The sequence below is a fragment of the Girardinichthys multiradiatus genome, chromosome 20, assembly GCF_021462225.1.
Source record: "Girardinichthys multiradiatus isolate DD_20200921_A chromosome 20, DD_fGirMul_XY1, whole genome shotgun sequence".
Lineage (NCBI taxonomy): Eukaryota > Metazoa > Chordata > Actinopteri > Cyprinodontiformes > Goodeidae > Girardinichthys > Girardinichthys multiradiatus.
This window is the reverse complement of record NC_061812.1, coordinates 24378226-24395971: the sequence shown is the minus strand read 5'-3', so window position 1 is coordinate 24395971 and position 17746 is coordinate 24378226. Positions and strand designations below refer to the sequence as shown.

Here is a 17746-nt window from a genome sequence, read left to right as displayed (position 1 = left end):
AAATACATTAAATGTACAGCTTTAAAAAGATGCTGACTTAAAAAATGAATGTACTGAAATGTGTCCCTACATTTCAACAGAGCATAAAAGGGTTCAAATTGCATTTATAACATAAATAATAAATTGTTGGATTTTTTAAGAATACTGACTGAATTTATATTTTTAACTGCTCTCTAGGAAGGCCATACTGGATTGTAATGTATTATAGAGGGTAGATGTATAGTGTTTGTGAATGTACTGTTTTCAACTAAACATAAATGATGGCCAATAGTATACTGAGTTATATTCATCTAATCCCTAGGTTAAAAATGGACCAAAAACAGGTTTCCCAAATAAAAACAAAACCAAAAGATGGGGACAGATCTGTAAGCACTGAGCCAAAAACTCATGTGAGGGACCAGTGGGCCACAAAGATGGAGTTCATCCTGGCGGTGGCTGGACACATTGTGGGTCTTGGAAATGTTTGGAGGTTTCCCTACCTTTGCTACAAAAATGGAGGAGGTAAGTGTTTCTTGTTGTTGACAGCTGGAACAAATCTTAAAATCTTCCTGAAATGTCATGGACATGAAAATATATCAGGATTTAGGTGACTTATGTGAGGACTGAAGCATCATCAGGAGTTCACATTTTGCTATTGTTACGCTTTAAAGCACCATAACAGATGGTCACAGAGCCGAGTTGACTAGTAGCTGTGAGGCGTGTGTGTGTGTATGGGTGGGGGTGCGTGTGTGTGTGTGTGTGTGTGTGTAAAAAGGCAGGCAAGGGTCAGAAACACAGAGGCAGGTAGTAAGGTGGTCTGGCATAGGGCGAGCTGGCATAATTGCAGAGATAAATGTAGAGTCCGACGGGGGGTGAGGCAGAACAAAAAATCCAGAGCCAAGTTCATAACCAGGAGATCAGAAATTGCCAAAGAAGCAATGCTGGACAGTTACACAGAGAAATGCTATCAACAATCTGGCAATATTTCTGTGGCTGGAGGAAGCTTAAAAAGAGAAGACCACAGGTGAGAGTCAGTAGAGCAATAAGCAGGCGCAGGACTGAAACATTACAGAGGCAAGATTTAAAACAGCTCTCCTCTCCTGAAAGCCTTTTACAGTGTCTGTCAGTCAAAACAGCCTTGTCTGTTTTTAAAAAAGGTACTGGCTTTGCTCAGGAAAGGGATATACATATAATGTATTTAGCATGATCACAATTATTTAAAAAAACTATTGCAGTGACATATGGCATAACGGTAGAGCAGGCACTTCATATACAGAGGCTCTTAGTCCTCAGAACCATCCAGGGTATAATTCTTGACCACTGGAACTTTGCTGCATGTCTTTCCCCTTCTCTCTCTCACCATTTCCTGCAATGAAGGCCACTAGTGCCACGAAAAGCAATACTACATCCAACCTGCCTAATTTCTCGATTGCATGTCAGCTTTATAAACTTTAGATTTGAGTGAGGGTTAATATCTATCTTATAGAGTATTTCGTGATAAATAAAAATGATAAAAAACTTATAGGAGAGCATATTGCCTTTGTGTTGACATTTCTGAGATACTAATCACTGACATGCTTGTTTTGAAGGTGTTTTCTTCATTCCCTATGTTTTATTTTTGGTCACCTGTGGCATCCCACTCTTCTTCCTTGAGACATCCTTGGGTCAGTTCACCAGCCAGGGTGGAATAACATGTTGGAGGAAAATATGCCCTCTTTTTGAAGGTATGTGCCACACTTGTCATAAATACAACAAAATAACTGGTTGGAATCATCAAAGCAAAAATACCAAAGCCCTCATGTTTGTATTTGATGATTTTGTGCCTGACCTATTCAATGCTCTGCAGAAGTGTTCATACCCATTGAACCTTTTTAGCTCCTGTTATGTCACAGCCACAAACATCAGCGTAATTTTTTAGGATTTTCTGTGACAGACCAACACAAATAAGTGCATAATTGTGACATGGAAGGAAAATTATACATGATTTTTAAAAGTTTTACAAATAAAAATGTGAAAATGTGGCATTCATTTCTATTTAGGCCCCTGGGTCAATATTTTTAGAAGCACACTGTGTTGCCATTACAGCTGCAACTCTTTTGGGATATGTTACTTTCAGCTTTGCTGAAATTTCCGCTCATTCTACTTTGCAAAATATCTTAGGAGACTGGATAGAGAGCGTCTGTGTAGATACATTTTCTGGACACAGAATTTCTTTTGAATTTAGGTCTGGACTTTGACTAGGCCCTGCTAACACACATATAAGCTTTGAACTAAACGGTTTTTATTGTTTGTCATTGTCCTGCTGGACACCCCATCCCTGCTGAAGAAAAGCATCCTGAAAGCATGACTTAAAAAGCAGGCACGTCTCCCATTTCCCAATTCCTCAACATCTGTTCCATTCCTGTCTCACTCAACATTACACTTCCTCTTAAACAGAGGCATTAATTCTTACATTGTTGCTGCTCAAACCTTTAGTTACAGCATTTACTTCACTTTAGAGGGTGACACGGGAGTGGATTTTCCCTCCTGTCCCATCCCGCTCCCACAGAAAAATGTCTTGTCCCATCCCACTCCTGGTAAATTGACTCCCACTCCTGTGCCACTCCCATTTTTGTTTTCTTCATTTAGTCTTTTGGCAATTTCTTTCTTTGAAGGACCAGTTAGGTCCCTGTTTTTAGCTGTAGTAAAGGCCAGTTAAAGTAAAAAGAATAATAATGAAGAAATAATAAAATATTAAACAAGGAAACAGACCAAGTCTATCTTAGTTGAATAAACAAAATGTACCTAGTTGTATTTTACTTATTTATTAAGTGATTGTTTCCTTTGAACAATGACATTACTTTTATGTTTCAAGTTGCTGAAACGAAAGAAAAATGTACCTAGTAAGAGAAATGTACTTGTTGAACAAAAGGCCAAAAAGGTATTACCTTCATAATTTAGAAACTGTACCTCAATGGTTCACAGCCCTGGTCCTCAGGGACCCCTTCCCTGTAAGTTTTAGATGTTTGTCTGCTCCAGAACACCTGATTCAAATTCTGACATGACCTCCTATACAGGCATCAAGAATGGAGGGTCAAACTGGACAAAATTAATACAATAAAATCATCATTAAATAAATAAATGTTGTGAATGTCCCATAAGTGAAGTGAATGTAACATGAAATAAATGTAACATTAAATGTGCCATTAAATTAAAGGTACCATTTATTTATTTAATACATCATTAGAAACAATAAATGTACCATTATATCATGAAATGGACTATTATGCAATTAAATGTGCCACTGAATAATTAAGTATAATCTTAAAGACGACATGACGTAATTAGTGGTACACTTAATATTTAATGATGTATTAAATAAATTGTACATTTAATGGTACATTCAATTTTTTTCTATTTCACAACATATTTATTTAATATCTTACCTTAATGAAGCCTTTCTCTACGGAGCCCGCGAGGGGACAAGGGGGAATTGTTTTCTTTTGCGTTCTCACGCAAATGTTTTTGCGTTATTTCGCAATACTTTGTGGGATAGTTTCCAAACCAGATAACTGCAAAAATGAAACAAACACTACACCCGTTTTGAGATTTATTGAGTTTTATTTTGAAATCAGCCTTAAATAAAATTATCTTCAAATCAGACTAAAAGACAGTTTTTATCCACAAGCTGTCAAACAAACTACTGAACAATAATACTGCACGAAACCACATCTGTGACACTTTGTTTGCTTATTACTGCTGCATGATGTGTACTTTTTTTTGTACGCCATTAGTGTTTTTGTTTTTATCGTGATTTGAACGGTTCTTCTTATCCTAAGCATTTTATCGCATTGTTTACTGCGTGTTAACCTGCATATGACAAATAAACCATATCAATGACATATCAGTGTTTGTTTTATGAGCAGTTTATCATCTGTGCTGCTACTCCAAAATGCTGAACGCAAAAGTATTGCGTGGAGACGCAAAATAAATAAATTTCCCCATGTCCCCTCACGGGCTTCCGTACCTTACCTCTTAAATCTTTAATGCAAATGCAGCAATTTTGTTGGTCAGATGAGACTTGACACATGATGGTACTTTTGGTTTGATGAATGAAGAGATGCAGGACTGATTTAATCCAGAATCTGTCTAACAAGTGTCCCTTAATCACTGGTGAACTTGATTACAACTAAACACGTTTTACAAGCAGCAGACTGCGTGTTAAAACCGCTACATTCAACTCTCCTGAAGTTCGGTAATATTTGAGACTTTCCTGTCAGCTCTATGAGTTTAATAGATAAGTCCTTATTTCTGACTTTACGTTACAAATCCAATTTTACCACATCCAGTTCTCCACCTGCGTTTGCTCCCTCCATTCTGAACGCAGGTGGAAAACATCGAGCAGAAGCACTGTTGGCTTGTGGGTCTTGTAGTTCGTTTGACTCACATTATAGTATAGGCTTCTTGGAAAAAAACTACACAATGGCGGCGTCGATTCAAGTTTTTTTTTTTTTAGTTTATAACAAAGTGAAAGTCTCAGTTTTACATTTCCAAGGATTGATCCTAGTTTATTTTCCCTCCTATTGATTAGCTCCCGCTCCCGTCTGCTCCCATTCATTTTTAATCCTGTACCGTCCCAATCACATGATCTTTACTGATGCTGTCTCCCATCCCGCGGGTTTCCCGTGGGAATCCCGTGACCCGTGGGACTCCCGAAAAAATGTCAGCCTCTACTTCACTTACAGTTGAAAACCATTACTTCATGGTAAATGGTAAATGGCCTGTACTTGTATAGCGTTTTACCAAGTCCCCAGAGACCCCAAAGTGCTTCACACTACATTCAGTCATCCACCCATTCATACACACATTCACACACTGGTGAGCTACATTGTAGCCACAGCTGACCTGGGGTGCACTGACAGAAGTGAGGCTGCCAACTTCATCCTTTCTTTTCATGCATCAAAAGTGATTATCAGTACTTTTCTTAAACATATTGATTAACAAAATCCAGTAGCACTTACTATTATAAAAAACTAACCTTATTGCAATTCTATTTATCAATCATAAATGTAAAAATCATAATTCCATCCACAATCATTTATATATGTTTAACAAGATTTATAAGAAATCATCCTTCATTCACTTTTTCACTACATCTTATCCATGTAGTATGATCATTAGATCATACTACATGTATTCATTAGAATACTAATATTCTAGATTCTATGTAATAAAATTTACGTAGAATTTAAAATTCTCCTCCTCACATATAAAGCTCTTAATGATCTAGCTCCATCATACATCAGAGATCTGATTGTTCCATATATTCTTAACAGAGCACTTTGTTCTCAGACTGCAGGTTTACTGGTGGTTCCTAGAGTCTCTATAAGTAGAATGGGAGGCAGATCTTTTAGTTATCAGGATCCTCTCCTGTGGAACCAGCTCCCAGTTTTAGTCTGTAAGGCAGACACCCTGTCTACTTTTAAGGCTAGGGTTAAAACTTTCCTTTTTGATAAAGCTTATAGTTAGAGTGGCTTAGGTTTTCCTGAGCTATCTCTGTAGTTATGCTGCTATAGGCTTAGGCTCCTGGAGGACCACTTTCACTCTCTTCGCTACATTCTCATACTACTCTCCAATTTTTGCATTATTTGCTGTTATTTCAGTTTTTAACTTTATGTTCTCTCTCATTTCTTTTCCTAGAAGCTACACCTGGCCTGACTCTGTGTCTACCTGTGACACCTTCCTGCTCACCTTTTACTGATGATACACTTGGCCCTGTCTTTCAGTGTTTAACCCTTTCTCTCTCCTACTGACTGAGCTTTTACTGTGACTAACTGTATGTGCTCTCTTTCATACTCCAGCCTTGAAGACTGGGTCAGAGCTTATCTGATCTTTCTTCCTGGATGAAATGACTAAAGGAGCTACATCCATTAACATTTACTTTTCCTTCCCATAGAAAGTTCTCCTGGATCAGTGCTTCTGTGTTCTGCTTCTGTGTTCTTTTTCCTTCTCTACTCTGTTCTCTCAAACCCCCAGTCGGTCGTGGCAGATGGCCGCTCACACTGAGCCTGATTCTGCTGGAGGTTTCTTCTTGTTAAAAGGGAGTTTTTCCTCTCCACTGTTGCTACATGCATGCTCAGTATGAGGGATTGCTGCAAAGTTAACGCCAGTGACTGTCCACTGTCGCTACATGCTCATCCAGGAGGAGTGACTGATACAAGTCACTGACTGGATGCAATTTGCTGGGTTTCCTTAGATAGAAAAACTTTTTATCCGATTTGAATAAATAACTGAATCTGACTGTACTGTTCAATGGTTAGTTATTAATTGTAATGCATGTGCCTGACTTGAAATCTGTATGATTCGATTGAATTGACTTAGCCCATTTTAAAGTTACCCACCTTTCACACAATGCAACAGGAAACAACACTCTCTAATTATTTTTACCTCTGCCTTCCTTCCTCCCTGTTGGATGGAGTAAGGGGGAGTCAGGTTTAGCCTAAACCGGCTCAGTTATGGTTGAGGTGCAAACACACCCTCCTTTTCTGCTCCCTGTATGACCCCTTCTCTTTTCCAATGGTTATAATCAGTCTGACAGAGAGAGGTATCCCAATCCTTGTGGTTTTTAGTATAACAATGGCCACCAGTGGGCTCTAGATGGACAAACTTTATTAGTGTATTATTTTACTTAGTAGCCCTACACATAGCCCATTCTAAAATGGCCAAACTCTAACATTCAGTTTAATCTAACCTCCCCAACAACCCTATACCATTCCAAACCCTTTGTGAAGTGCCTTGAGACGACATGTGTTGTGAATTGGCGCTATATAAATAAAAACTGAATTGAATTGAACTGAAATTATTCATTTGATACTCTAAAGATTACATAAGATGAAATGAGAGATACATTTGTTTTACTCTCAGTCTTAGTGATACAGTTCTGCACAAGAAAAGACTCCGAATGGGCCTCCCATTGACAGCTTCAAAATGTAAATATTTACTGATTTATATTTCATTGATTTGATTGCAAGGATTTAATTAATTTCTGCATGGATACATGGAATAATCTCATCTCATTTTGACAGGGGATTTCTGAGGGTACTTGGTAACACCGAATCTTATTCAGGGGTATCAAAGAAAATAGCACTAAGACAAATGCACATCATCCTGTTTAGTTTTTATATATAAAACATTTAAAAGTTGGAGATGTGTCATTTTCTTTGTGCTTTACAATTATGCCTTACTTTGTGCTGGTCTGTCACATACATTCCAATAAAATACAATTTATTTTGTGGCTGTTATGTAAAATGTGAAAAAGTTCAAAGGGTATAAATACTTTCAAAGGGCACTGTACTGTTACCACTACATGTTAGTTACTCTGTGTATGTTAACGTAGATAAACAGCAAGCCAAGCCCGTTTACAAAAACTTAAATCAGAACATCTTGCTCCTGAGATATAAGATAGCAGCAACTTGGACATGAGTAGACAGGCTTACTGATGACACATTCTCTGGAGACTGAGCTTCTGCTACCCACAATGCTTTCCAAACTTATTTATGGCTTACAATAAGATAAGGACCAATACTGACTGAATAATGGGTTTTAGCTTGTACTTTTAACATTAATTGCTACCAATTAATTGTGAAATATCAGTCGCATTTTACTGAGGGCAGCACAGACGCTGTATTTCAAGTCAGCTCATATGTTTTTTTTTGTTGTAAGTATTTCATTATGCTATTATAAAGACACACTTTTCTCTCCACAGGCTTGGGTTATGGAAGCCAAGTGGTTGTTTTGTACACTGGGGTGTATTATATCATCATTCTGGCCTGGACGTTTCTCTACCTGTTTTCTTCCTTCAGAACTGAGCTTCCATGGGTCAGATGCAACAATAGCTGGAACACAGGTACAAAGCATACTTTCAGGGTCTTTTATGTATACCTTGGCATCTTGTATTTCCTCTGCTAATCCCAACATCTCTGTTTTCTTGGAAGATGCTTGTTTTGAATATGGTCACAATGACACATCCTCTCTGCACCTGTACGCCAACATGACATCTTCAGTTGTTCAGTTTTGGGAGTAGGTATCAGGAAGTGAAACATCATTCCAGACATGATGTTTTTGTGTGTTACTGAATAAATTATGTTACAGGAGGAGAATATTGGGGCTGTCAGATGGAATTGATAACATTGGAAGTGTTCGGTGGGATCTGGCCCTTTGTCTGCTTCTTGTCTGGGTCTTGTGTTATTTCTGCATCTGGAATGGAGTTAAATCCACAGGAAAGGTACAGATCAGAACTAGAAGGTAACCTTTTATTTCTGATTTTATATTAACTTGTCCCCACCATACCTGTAATCGTTGTGCATTAGGTTGTGTACTTCACAGCTACTTTTCCATATGTGATGCTGGCAGTGTTGCTTGTCCGTGGACTTACTTTACCAGGAGCCAAAGATGGCATTGTTTTCTACCTCTATCCTGACCCATCCCGCCTCGCTGACCCAGAGGTACCATATCAAAACTTTAGCTATTTGGTTTTGTCTTCTATAACTTAAATAATGTATATATGGTTTTGCACCTATTCTTTGGAGAAAATATTAATGATACTCCAATTTTATAATCCTTATGATCAAAAATGTTCAGCAAAGGACTGTGACCCAGGTGAAAGACAGTGCTAAAGAAAATCTTGGTATTTTGTGTAATATTAAGTACTAGTATGCAAATGTTTAGATAGCTTTACCATGAATTCTGTGTTTTTACATGGGAAGGACACAAAGTGTAGATGTATCAGTGTATTAGAGAATGAAGGTTAGTGATTCAAATTTAGCAGAAAACTCTCAGCAATGAGAGTCTGAGTTTCTTTAAGGATGTTTTCACAGGCCAGGGCCTGCATGCATTTTTTGCTTAAACGTTTGTGTTAACAGCATTCATTCTGCTGCAGCAATTTGACTTAATATTAGTCAGACTCAGATCCAACGTAACAAGCATACTGAGATGCACAGCTTAAAACTATCAAAATCGCCAAGATACAGTGCTTTTACAATAATATTATTATTATTCTTTGAGTTGTTCCAAATTTCATAATGATACAACCACAACAAAAGTGAGATTTACAGGCTTCAATGGCATAGAGCAACAAAACGTAGTGGTTGTGTTAAAGTAGTAAATGTAGTAAATAGAAAAATGAGGCTTGTTTTTAATTTTTTTTTTACAACCAAAAACTTTAAAAATGTGGCAGAGGTTTGTTAGAGAACCTTAAACAGCATCATGAAGACCAAGAGAGAACACGGGTCAGGGAAAAAGTTCTAGAGGATTATAATCTGGGTAATTTATAATGAAACCCCCAAGCTTTGAACATCTCCAAGAACATTGTTTAACCCATCATCTGAAAATGTAAAGACCTTGCCAAAAACACAAACCTACCATAATATATCCTTTCCTCCTGAGCCAACAGGGTGGTTGAGAAAAGCATTAATCTGAGTATCAAGAACAAAGCCATTGTTTGAAAGAGAGACAAAGTCCTGTTTGCCACAAACCATGTAGGAGACACAACCAACAAGGTGATTTGCTCAGATAAGTCCAAAATTGAACTTTGTGACCTACATGCAAAACATGTTTGACAGAAATCACAGCCATGGTGTAGATGGATGTAGCAGCATCATGCTGTGGTGATGTTTATTTTTCAGCAGAGACAGAAAAGCTGGTCAGAGTTGATGGAAGAATAGGGGGGAGCTAAGCAGAGAAGAGTCCTGGAAGAAAGCTTTTTAGATGTTTAAAAATACTGAAGGTGGATGTTCACCTTCCACCAGGTCAGCCACCCTAAACATACACAATGTGCTACAATGTGATTGTTTTGATGGAAGAATATTCATGGCAGAATCTCCTAATAATTGTCCAGACCTAGATCCATTTCAAAATATGTGGCATGGCAGAAAAATGAATGCTCTCAGATGCCCTCCGTATAATTTGAAAGAGGTTGAGCAATTTTGCAATTAAGAACAGGCAGATCTTAAATTCTCCAGATGTGGAAGGCTGGTAGAGACATACCCCAAAGAACTTACAGCTATTACTACTGTGAAGGATGTTACTATACAGCATCCTCTCAGTGGCTGAATGCAATTCTACACCACACTTTTCAGATTTTTATTTGTAAAACATTTTTAAATCATGTGTCTCTTACCATCCATCTCACAATTATCCACTGCCTTTTGTTGGTCTATCTCATAAAATCCAAGTAAAATACATTAAAATTGGTGCTTGTTATGTGGCAAAACCGAGAAAAGGTCAAGGCCATGAAAACATTTGCAGACCACTGCAGTCACATGCAATGCTTTGCCTGAGGATTTGTGTCTAAGGACATCAGCACATATTGGATGTCAGGACTTTGAACTCAAACAAGCTGCAGAGGGAGCAAAAACATTTTATTTTGTGGATTTGAAGCAAAAATGCTCTAAATCTTTGATGTTGAGAGAAAAATCCCTGCGAAAACCCTACTCCAGGTATTAACCTTATAGATCTTCAGTCATATTCAGCTATGAGCTCTGGCTGTACCACTCCATAATCTTCTAGAGAAGCCATTAGTTGGATTTGGATGTAAGCTTTTGGCTGGTGGTCATCCTGAAACAGGATGTGCCTCCTGTTCTTTAGGTTTCTAGCTGAAGTCTGAAAGTGTTGTGCCAAAGTAGACTGTTATTTGCAACTGTTTCTCTGTACCCTGCCTCAGGCCCCAGTTCAAGAAAAACAGCCTCAAAGGATGATGCTACCACCACCATACGTCACAATGTGATTTTGGTGATGTTGTGATGAGCTGATGTGCTGTGTTATTTATTTATTTTTTTTGGCAAAACATACCATTTGGAATTATGGCCAAAAAAATCAGCCTTTGTTTTATTGTTTTATCATTTCTCACATGTTTTATCATTTCCCATGTACTTTGAGGAGACTTAAAATGTGTCGTTGCATACTTTAGCAGGGCTGGATGGTTTTCCTCACAAGACAAGTCTGTCCTGCCACCCTACCCCATAGCCCAGAAACATTTATAACACAGGAGCTTGCTGTCACATGTACTAAACAGCTAGTGCTTTCTACTTTAATGTTACTGTAGCAACCTCTGTGGCCAGTTTTCGTCTTGTCTTTTTATCAATTGTGGAGGGGCATCCAGTTCTTGGTAATATCACTGCTGGGCCATATTTTCTCTACTTGATGATGGCTGCCTTCACTGTGTTTCATGGTATACCTATTATCTTGCAATTTATTTTCTACCTTTCTCCTAACTGACACCTTTTGACAATGAGGAATGCATTGTCAAGAGCTTCCCATGTATCTGATGCATCTCACAGTTCTGCTTTGTGATGCCACTAAGAACCTGTCAGGCAAAGCCTACTAAAACAGCTGAACTTTATTTAGAGTTAATCAGAGGCTCTTTAAAAATATGCTTATATCTGCTGACTCCTTTGTAGCACGAGTTTCAATTTAGTGAATAATGCTGAAAACAGCTTTATCTCCAGTTGTAAGGAGGCGTGCACACTTATGCAGCCGTATTATCTCAGTATTTCATTTAGTATTTTTCCATTTGGAAAATTCCAGTTTGTTTTGAATAGAGTTGTACAGGTTATTGCGCGGGAAACATTTTAAAATGTTTTTGTTATACAGTCTTAATAGGGGTGTGTAAACTTTTTTAATTAAATGAGACATGCACATTTAGGTTCTGGCACTATAATGAAAAAACAATTAAAATTTTCAGGTATGGATTGATGCAGGCAGCCAGATTTTCTACTCCTATGGAGTTTGCACAGGTGTTCTGACATCTCTGGGAAGCTACAACAAATACAACAACAACTGTTACAGGTTTGTGTGTGTTTTTATTACTCTGCTCATACTTACCTCATCATGACATACTGTAGTTAAGACATTGTCTTCACATTTGACTATCTCCCCAACAGGGACTGTATTTGCCTATGCCTATTAAACAGTTTAACCAGCTTCGTAGCCGGCTTTGCCATTTTCTCTGTGCTCGGTTTCATGGCAAAAGAGCAGAATGTGGAAATTTCCATGGTGGCTGAATCAGGTACTGAAAGTTGCTAAATCATGTATAACAGAGGTTTATAGTGATTGTGCTGTGTTTTACTTATGAGAATGACTTATTTAATATCATTTAACAGGTCCAGGCTTGGCATTTATTGCTTACCCTCGAGCTTTGGCTTTAATGCCCCTCCCTCAGCTTTGGGCAATATGCTTCTTTGTTATGATCATCTTCTTGGGATTAGACAGTGAGGTAGGAAGCACAACAATGCTTAATGTCAAACTAAAACTGTTACATAAAAGTGAAGTTGTAATTTTACTGAAAAGTATCTCTTACCACAACAGTTTGTGTACCAGGAGTCCTTGGTTACAACCATCTCCGACATGTATCCATCCTTCTTTCAAAGAACAAGTCGACGCAGACTGCTTCTTCTCACAATTTGTGCTGGATGTTTCCTGGTTGGTCTTGTGATGGTAACTGAGGTGAGTGATTTGATTAATAGGGCCTTCATTTACAGTATGAACAGATGTAAATAAAACTGGCTTAAATTTAAGATACAACAAAAAAACAGGTCAGAATCCTGATAACAACTGGAACTTATGACATCAAAAGCATTGATTTGTGTGAGATGAGAAAACACATTTTTTTCTCATTTAGAGACCCACAAAGTGATCAGTTAATGCAATTTATGTTCAGAACAACCCATGGATGTGATGCCCAATCCATGAAATTCGGTGTCTACACCTTATGTAGAGACTACATACAATCTCATCTCTGGTTTCTGAACTTGAAAAAATGTCCTTAACTATTAAAAATCACAAACCTGATTAAGTAAAATTTAACAAATTGGTTGCATCAGCAAGGTTGACATGAGATGATATATATCTATCTGGATATACAATGAGATGTCCAATGATAATAATAATAAAAATAAATAAATAAATAAATATATATATATATATATATATGCTTTGGAAATAGCAGTGCCTTATAATAGCCACATTTGGGCTTCTAATGAATAATGCTAAAATTTGTCTCCAATATCTGCTTGTTTTAGATTATACACAAATATTTTTTTATGAATAATTCACTTTTATATTTAGAAGGTTTACACAATATTCCAATTTGCCATTTTACAAAAAGATGTTTGTGAAGATTTATGCACTTCAGAAACTTGAAAATATGTGGCCTGTAAAAAATTGTAAACATTTATGATCCATCCATCCGTCCATTCCAGGGCCAAGTAAAAAAGGTATAAGTTTCTGGGCAAACATACGTTTTTGACACAAACCAGTCTAAACTTAGTTGTGGAACAACTGTATTTCATGCCAATCCATGATTTCATGGCTCATGATATCCAAGAATTAAAATGCAACTAACTCTGCTGCGAAAATGACTCAAGAACACAAAGAACCTACATGTTTGAGCTGGTGTAAAAACTTCACAGATTCCCACTGCTTTGGTCATCCACTGAGAGCATGAGAACAAGTCTGAGGCACCAGACAAGCCATTAAAACATAATGTACCATAGCTAAGATACATGCCATGTTCCCAAGGATTGAATTTCTAAAAAAAAAATAAAAACCCAGAAAAAAATCACAAGAAAATGTGCTTAAACAGATTAATGACAATTCAGCTTTTTAAACGCTTATACAGATGTTTTGTAGTTTGTATACAGTTTGAATAGGTCCAGTGATGAATTTTATGACATGTTGTCATGGAGTTTTCTGACCCACATGCAGAATCAACTAGGACACGAGGTAAATGTTAGTTTATTTACAAAAATGAATTCTGAATTTTGGCGGTCTGGTTCCACTGTGTCCCGAAGGGGAAACAAGAGTTAATACAATGCCTGTTGTGGAGCAAGTCTTGCAAGAATGAAATCAACAGTGGCTTAATGTGAGAAGTTGGATGGTTGGTGTTGAGAGGGGTAAAAATCCTGGTGATATTCTGTGAGGGCAATCTTCATAGAATCTCTAAGAGCGAATAGGTTAAGGCTGACATCCAAGCTCCAAGGTCACAAATGTTAGAGAAGTGAACAAAGGCTTGCAACAAGGGAGCTGTGAGAGAGTTTGAACCTGGAAGGCAGAGAACAAATCAAGGTGTGAGCTTGAAGGAAAAAAGGAGCAGAAATAATAACACTTTCTCACAGTGAAAGATTAAAAAAAATAAAAAATCACTCATAAGAATGCGGGTGGCTTGACTCTACCGGTGAGGTTGACCATCAGGCAAAGATTGGTTGTCTCACAGTTGCTAAATCTATAGCAGTGATTATCGGTAGGTGTGCCAGCTGTCAGTGGCAACCGCGCCCTCCAGCAACAAGACATTCTGCACTCACACAAATATACACACTCACACTTGGATCCTGACATTCTGTGTCTTTTGCAGGGAGGCCTTTATGTTTTCCAGCTGTTTGACTTCTATGCCTGCAGTGGGATGACACTTTTATTTTTTGCTATTCTTCAGTCTGTCTGTATTGGATGGGTTTATGGTATGCAATCAATATACATTTGCTTTAACTCAGTTTTTTAATGGCTTTCTGTATTTTGCTACAACATGTTAGCACACTAAAAGTGCCCATTGTTCCAGGTGCAGATCGTCACTATGATAATGTAAAGGACATGATTGGTTATCATCCCTGGCCTTTCATGAAATACTGCTGGAGATACTTCACACCAGCTATCTGTACTGTAAGTGTTGATTATGTGATATTTTGCATTCATTTATCTTTTGTAAATACAAGCTTTAAGTCATTGAGAGAGAGGGTCTCAGGATATATTATAGTAAACTTTAAACTCATTGAAGACAATACCACACAACTTTTCAAGCTAGAGAGGGCATCTCTGATTATAATCGGTTAAGGAAATATTTAAGATATATTTGTGCATAAAATTACAAGCCATTTCAGTAGGTACACCATACCAAAACCAGGTCGGACTCCCTTCTGTCAACCAAAATGCTTTATTTCTTTGTGGCATCGCTTCTAAAAGGTGTCTGAAATATTCCTCCGAGATTTTGGTTCCACGTTGAGATCACATTGTAACGCAATGGTTGTGAATTTGTTGGCAGCATGTCCATGAGGTAAAGCATCTGCCTTGCTTTGAACATTAAAAATATTAATGACTTGTGTATTAGCTGCTCTCTGTGAAGCCCTCACCTGCAAAGACAGGTGTGTGTGCACAGACTGTAGAGTGAGTCACATGACACTTTCAGACAGAAAACTGCAGCAGCATAGTTGCCTCAATGCTAGCCGGGGCTACAACAGACAGCAGACCAACAACAGGTGTCAAAGGTCTCAAACTAAAAAGCACTTTTTTGTTCATACATAAGTTTTACAACTCGTTTATTTACTTACTACCCTTCATCTTGTTTATCATATTGTAATTCATACCTTACATTTGAAGATCTTTATTACTTAGAATTGAAAACCAAGGGTTTGAATGTGGATTTAGAAAATGGTTTCCAAATATTATATTATATTATATTATATTATATTATATTATATTATATTTTTCTTAGAGCATAAATGTCTATATTTCCAAAGGGGTAAACGTTACATTTGAACACTTTTCAAAATAATATTAAGCACATTTCTGGATAGTATAATAAACATTAAATACTTAAATACTTTACTTGCTTGCTTGTAGAAATTTCTCAGAAGCTTTATGCCTTCAGTGCATTAATTAATGTTTTGCCTTTTTGTGATTTCTGTTTTTTTGTTTTTGCTTCTAGTTTACATTTCTGTTCTCTGTGATCAAACATAAACCTCTGAAATTCAACAACACGTATGAATACCCATGGTGGGGCTACACTTTGGGACTGTTCTTCACACTCTCTTCAACATTATTTTTTCCACTGTGGATGCTGTATGCTGTAAGTGTCACTCCAGGAACACCAAAACAGGTAAACATATTCAATCAAAGGGCAGAATTCTAAATAAAAACCGTTGCGTTAACTAGGCATCAAGACTCCGAGGACATTCAGAGTATTTGATGCGAAAATAATCTGTTATTTTGTCATTTAACAAAATACTGACTCGGTGTATACAGACATTTAATAATTTGGAGATAACAATAAAAGCTAAAACATAACTGCATAACTCCCAAATAAATCTACTCTTGATTTATTTGAGAGGCAGATTTTTACATTGCACCTGTTTTCATTCTTCATTATAAATTATCTTACCACATATTAAAATGGCAAAAATATTTTTCCTTGTCATTACACAGAGGCTAAAACATCTCTGCACTCCGGCGAAGGATTTACCAGCTGGAACAATAAAGAAAGCAATAAACCCTGAAGCATTTCATTCATTCACAGACTTGTCCACACTGCGACCGGTCAAGCGTCCAAACGAAACAGAAAACAGAACTCTGAGGTCATCAATGGTTTAATCATCTATCATCTATCTATCGATCTATCGATCTATCTATCTATCTATCTATCTATCTATCTATCTATCTATCTATCTATCTATCTATCTATCTATCTATCTATCTATCTATCTATCTATCTATCTATCTATCTATCTATCTATCTATCTATCTATCTATCTATCTATCTATCTATCTATCTATCTATCTATCTATCTATCTATCTATCTATCTATCTATCTATCTATCTATCTATCTATCTATCTATCTATCTATCTATCTATCTATCTATCTATCTATCTATCTATCTATCTATCTATCTATCTATCTATCTATCTATCTATCTATCTATCTATCTATCTATCTATCTATCTATCTATCTATCTATCTATCTATCTATCTATCTATCTATCTATCTATCTATCTATCTATCTATCTATCTATCTATCTATCTATCTATCTATCTATCTATCTATCTATCTATCTATCTATCTATCTATCTATCTATCTATCTATCTATCTATCTATCTATCTATCTATCTATCTATCTATCTATCTATCTATCTATCTATCTATCTATCTATCTATCTATCTATCTATCTCTCTCTATCTATCTTGCAAAGCATGTAGAAGTCTTTAAGTTTTATCATAGGTACTCTTGAATTGTGGGTGATGGAATCTAAAACAAAAATCCAGAACCACAGTGTATGATTTGTAATTAATTAATTTGCATTGTATTGCAGTATTTGATATATCACAAAAAACAGAAACCTTTGTTTGCAATTACAGCTCGTCCGTCTATATAAGGTGTGTTAGGGAAGAAAGAAAATAAAAACAGAATTAGTTGATAGATTTTATGAGGCAATGAAAGATTTTGGTAAAACATTCGTAAAGTAAAAGCACAAATGTGTGAACCAGATTAAATATCCTCCCCGCACTTATACAGACATTCAGCTTGTTACAGCAAACCAGCTCAGGTGACATCCGAAATTGTGGAAAAACTGGTTTGCAGGCTATTCACAGCTTTATTCACAATCTGATTACAGGGTAACGTAAAACAAAACTGTTCAGCAAATTTACACACCGTACGGCACAAGTGCAGCTGCTGCGATTAAAAAAAATGTATCCATTAAAGGAGAACCAGACAGAGAACAAGTGGGGCGGCTGGTTATAAAACATTTTTTCGGGGGGCACACTAAAGGTTGGGGTTTATAACACAACATTAAAACTCTACTTGAACATACATTTTGCTCTCCTGTCTTTTAGGCCAGCAATTTTTTTTATGACTTTCTGATTGAAGTCTGTCATTTTACAAACAAGTCTTTTTCCACGGAGAGTGGGGCCTGCGCATTTAACCTCTCCTGGGTCATTATGTTTCTCAGAAAAGTTTTTAAGG

At 37.0% G+C, this 17746-nt stretch overlaps 1 protein-coding gene across 1 annotated transcript; it reads left to right on the top strand.

Moving 5' to 3' along the window:
* Positions 1 to 260: 260 nt before the first annotated feature.
* LOC124856126 (sodium- and chloride-dependent GABA transporter 2-like) lies at positions 261 to 16390 on the top strand. The gene is made up of 14 exons (XM_047346352.1): positions 261 to 501; positions 1569 to 1703; positions 7724 to 7864; positions 7953 to 8037; positions 8110 to 8242; positions 8328 to 8462; positions 11699 to 11802; positions 11898 to 12022; positions 12117 to 12229; positions 12322 to 12459; positions 14366 to 14468; positions 14567 to 14667; positions 15710 to 15880; positions 16207 to 16390. The coding sequence occupies exons 1-14, from the start codon at positions 261 to 263 to the stop codon at positions 16369 to 16371; spliced, it is 1890 nt and encodes a 629-aa protein (XP_047202308.1). The 3' UTR covers positions 16372 to 16390.
* Positions 16391 to 17746: the final 1356 nt, after the last annotated feature.